Here is a 4385-nt window from a genome sequence, read left to right as displayed (position 1 = left end):
CTGTGGCTCCATTCAGCAGTGTGTCGCTGTTTAAACCTGTCCGAAATGTCCAGAACAAGGGAACATAACGGACACGTCATTACGCTGGACTATAAACACTGTGCAGTTCACTATTCCACTGATAAAGTGGGCGGAGTCAGTGTCCGGCTCTGTTATATTCAGGAGAACAGGTTATATGAGTGTGGAAGTTCTGAATGAAATCGGTGAGTTGTACACGGCCGATCTGCTGTGTGTGTAACAGCACAGTGATCAGGACTGATCGGAGATCTCTCAGCATGGAGTTCCTATAGCTATCTCAGCTGACTTCTCTTTCATGTTCTTCTCAAAGTCGACCTGAGTCTTCTTTTCTTTCTTCAAAGCTGGTGACGATGACACAGATGATGACGCCAGAGATGGCGTAGGTTTGTTGGGCAGACATTCTTCACAGCAGCAACAGCAGCAGTCCACGAAGCTCTGCCCCAACGATCGACACAAGCTGAGGATCAAAATGGGCGTGGCCGAGGCCCTGGCGAACATCAGGAACTGACCAATCAAAGCCAGCAGTGCCAGTGTGGCGCTGTCTACTTGCACTCCGGCGTAGGTGAGCACAATATTCCAGGTGTGTTCGGGGAGGCAGAACACACCATAAACGATCGCTAGCATCGTGACGAGCTTCTTGGACGAGGAGGAAGATGAGGACGCAGGACAGGAAGAGGACGTGTGGACCGTGCTATCGGAGATCTGGCTCGTCAGAAGATGACACGAGAACGAGAAGAGCAAAGGCAGGCAGAAAAAGCAGCCGAAGATCCACCACATGCGCGACTCATGGTATGTCATGATGAGGGAATAGACAGACTCGGAGAGCTGAGGTGATGAAGGAGGCAGACGGATGCACGAGTCTACAGGGAGACGTGAGACACGAGACAGCTCCGTCTCCAAACGCCAAATCATGAGCTCTGGGACGGCGAGGAGCAGCGACCCCACCCAGATCACTGACAGCTTTGACACGATGGAGCCGAACGACTCGGGGGTCTTAGAGGAAGAAGAGGAGGAGGAGGAGCTTGTTAACGTCTGGAAGCGATCGACACTCAGAGCACAGAGACTGAAGGTGCTCACGCCCAGAGACGTCACCTGAGAGACACACACACAGTCAGACAGTTAGCTAAATGTACCCCGCCCACTCTGTCTATTAAACAACCCCGCCCACTCTGTCTATTAAACATCCCCGCCCGCTATGTCTATTAAACAACCCCGCCCACTCTGTCTACATTTGGAAATGGAAATAAAGTGACCCATTTCTCTTTGTAGTCTACGTTATAATACCTGCGAACCGTTTGTAAACCTTTTAGTTTTTTTCTTTTTCTGTCATTATGACAAGTAAGTGAGTGAGTCAGTGAGTCAATGTATGAGTGAGAGAATCAGTCAGTGAGTGAGTGAGTCAGTGAGTGAATCAGTGAATCAGTGAGTGAGTCAGTGAGTGAGTGAGTCAGTGAATGAGTCAGTGAGTCAGTGAGTGAGTCAGTCAGTGAATCAGTGAGTGAATGAGTCAGTGAATGAGTCAGTGAGTGAGTCAGTGAGTGAGTCAGTGAGTCAGTGAGTGAGTCAGTGAGTGAGTGAGTCAGTGAGTGAGGGTGAAGTGTATAAAAGCACATCACAATTTCACACTGAGCTGAACAAAACCTCCAAAACAAACACACACTCCTGCTTTAGACCCACTGACCTACATCTCCATTTAACACACTACTGACCTCAATTAGCCACACACACACACACACACACACACACACACACACACACTCTCACTCTTTCTCTCAGACTAATTAGCTGAAAAGTGGATTTGCATATGAATTGAAACAAGGGGTTTAATTGAATGTAGAGACTCGCAGGCTTCATGTTGTTTAGAGTCTCGTGAGTTTCACACTGAAGCTGTTTCTGACCAAGCGTTTCATCCTGTTTACCTTCCAGCCGTAATATACACTCAGGGGCACGTTTACACTACATTTAAGTGCACGTCAGTAAAATTGGACATTTTTTATAACAGACTCACTCACTTCCTCACTCATTCACTCACTTATTCACTGCCTCACTGTCTGTCTCACTGACCGACTCTCTCACTGACTGCCTCACTGTTTAACTCACTCACTGACTGTCTCACTGACTGACTCTCTCACTGTCTAACTCACTGTCTAACTCACTCACTGACTGTCTCACTGACTGACTCCTTCACTGATTCATTGATTGACTAACTATCTCTCTCACTAGCTGACTCACTTTTTCACTGACTGACTGACTGATTGTCTCATTGTCTGACTCATTGACTCACTGAATCACTCATTGTCTGACTCACTGACTGAGCTTTAACTCTTTTATTCAGACATGCTGATGTTAAATTAATAGGAGAATAAAACGGACCTCTATAAAGGGTACGAGGCGGCAGGACACGTCTCCCATCAGTCGTCTCTTGGTGAGCTCGTGGAAGATGACGACTGGCAGGCAGAAGAAGATGACGGCGAGGTCCCAGAGTGCCAGACTCGCCAGGACGCAGTTGCGAGCGTTCTGCAGGTAGTGGTTGTGCCACACAGCGCATGTGACAGCCAGGTTACTGACCACGCCCACCGCGAACACCACCAGCGCTAACAGCATCACAGCATACGCTCCGTATGACTCGCCTGTCACCGGGTACAGTGGGTTGTGCACCAGCAGAGAGCCATTAAAAACTCTCGGCGTGGTGAAATAACTGTCCGGGTCGAAGGGCCGCGGGTGTCGGTGCTCATAATGCTCCGCCCTCTGCTTTGATCTCCCGGCTTTAGAGCCACGGGCCAATCTCCTGCTCTGACCGTCTGGGGAAGTGACCTCTGACTCGCCTGTTACACGGGTACTGTGTGTCAGCGCAGAGCTAGAACTGAGCAGTCCATTGGGGGACAGAGCGAGGAGGTCATGTGACGGGGTCACTGAGGGGCTCCACTTTAAACAAAATATCACATCAAAATGTTTAATAAAAGAGAGAATTTAAATTCAAACACTAAAATTTTTTACAAACGACTGCACATTAACCCTCTTAAACACTACCTAGGGAGCCTACTCTACATTATCCTTCTTAAACACTACCTAGGGAGCCTACTCTACATTATCCTTCTTAAACACTACCTAGGGAGCCTACTCTACATTATCCTTCTTAAACACTACCTAGGGAGCCTACTCTACATTATCCTTCTTAAACACTACTTAGGGAGCCTACTCTACATTATCCTTCTTAAACACTACCTAGGGAGCCTACTCTACATTATCCTGACTACATTGAAAAACTTCTGCAGATTAAAGTCTATTGAAGTATTAAATAAAACACTTTACTTCTTCTTATTAACACAAAACCTCAGATTTTACTTCAATGATGAATTGTTTATTGTTCTGCATCTAAATTTTAACAGATTTGTACATTCTTTTTTTAATTTAAAAAACATTTGAATGCTAATTGAAGACATTATATAGTAATAAATAGAGAATGTAATGAGAGTAAAGTAATAAATGTGTGTTTATTACCGTGTTCTTCACCCGGCGCGTCTCCATCACTCCCACACACAGCACAGCCAGATACACAAACTGGATCATTTTACTGAGGGAATAAAATAAACCTGTCCTGAGACAGAGAGACAGACAGGGAGAAAAAGAAAAAGAGAGAGAGAGATGAGTGTGTACGCTGAAGAGAAAAACAACTGAGGAGAAAATCTCGAGAAAGTTTGGACCGTTTCAGAGAAAAAAAACGCTTTCTCTCCTCCCAACTCGGTCACAGAGCAGAGAAACGCGCAGTCACCGCCATCTGCTGGCCAACAGGGAGAATTACACACGTCGCATTTCATCACTGAACACTAGCGCTGGTTTAACCGCGCTGCGTGTTATTACTGCCATCTGGTGGCCATCAATAGAATTTCACGCAGCGTATCATTACTACCACCTAGTGGCCATCAATAGAATGTCACTCGGCGTGTTATTACTGCCACCTAGTGGCCATCAATAGAATTTCACTCAATGTGTTATTACTGCCACCTAGTAGCCATCAATGGAATTTCATGCAACGTGTTATTACTGCCACCTAGTGGCAATCAATACAATTTCACTCGGTGTGTTATTACTGCTTCCTAGTGGCCATCAATGAGAATTACAGCAAATTAATAATGGAGCTTTACATTTACATTATCCTACTGAAACACTACGTAGGGAGCCTTATCCTACTTAAGCACTACCTTAAACACATAAATTACATTCATTTATTGTAAAGGAATCTTGGAGAAGCCCCATTTAGCAGAACTACGAGTTGAATAAAGAGACATAAACATATAACACAATTTAAATAAATAAACTCATATTAATATATGACAGCACCGTATTTTATGTGATTTGATAGGTTA

General features: G+C 45.3%; 1 protein-coding gene across 1 annotated transcript in view; it reads right to left on the bottom strand.

Annotated features, from left to right (window-relative positions):
- The window catches only part of gpr37l1a (G protein-coupled receptor 37 like 1a), a 5780-nt gene extending 2019 nt beyond the window's left edge, over positions 1–3761 (bottom strand). Inside the window, exons 1-3 of the mRNA XM_017450847.3 lie at positions 3520–3761; positions 2392–2943; positions 1–1110 (exon numbers count right to left, since the gene is read on the bottom strand). The exon at positions 1–1110 is cut by the window's left edge and continues 2019 nt beyond it. Coding sequence (XP_017306336.1) covers positions 271–1110; positions 2392–2943; positions 3520–3588 — 1461 coding nt within the window. The 5' untranslated portion in view covers positions 3589–3761 and the 3' untranslated portion in view covers positions 1–270. The remainder of the gene's footprint in view (positions 1111–2391; positions 2944–3519) is intronic.
- Positions 3762–4385: the final 624 nt, after the last annotated feature.

This window comes from Ictalurus punctatus, chromosome 21 (assembly GCF_001660625.3).
Source record: "Ictalurus punctatus breed USDA103 chromosome 21, Coco_2.0, whole genome shotgun sequence".
NCBI classification, from domain to species: Eukaryota; Metazoa; Chordata; class Actinopteri; order Siluriformes; family Ictaluridae; genus Ictalurus; species Ictalurus punctatus.
The sequence above is the reverse complement of the archived record's forward strand: the minus strand, read 5'-3'. Positions and strand labels throughout refer to the sequence as shown.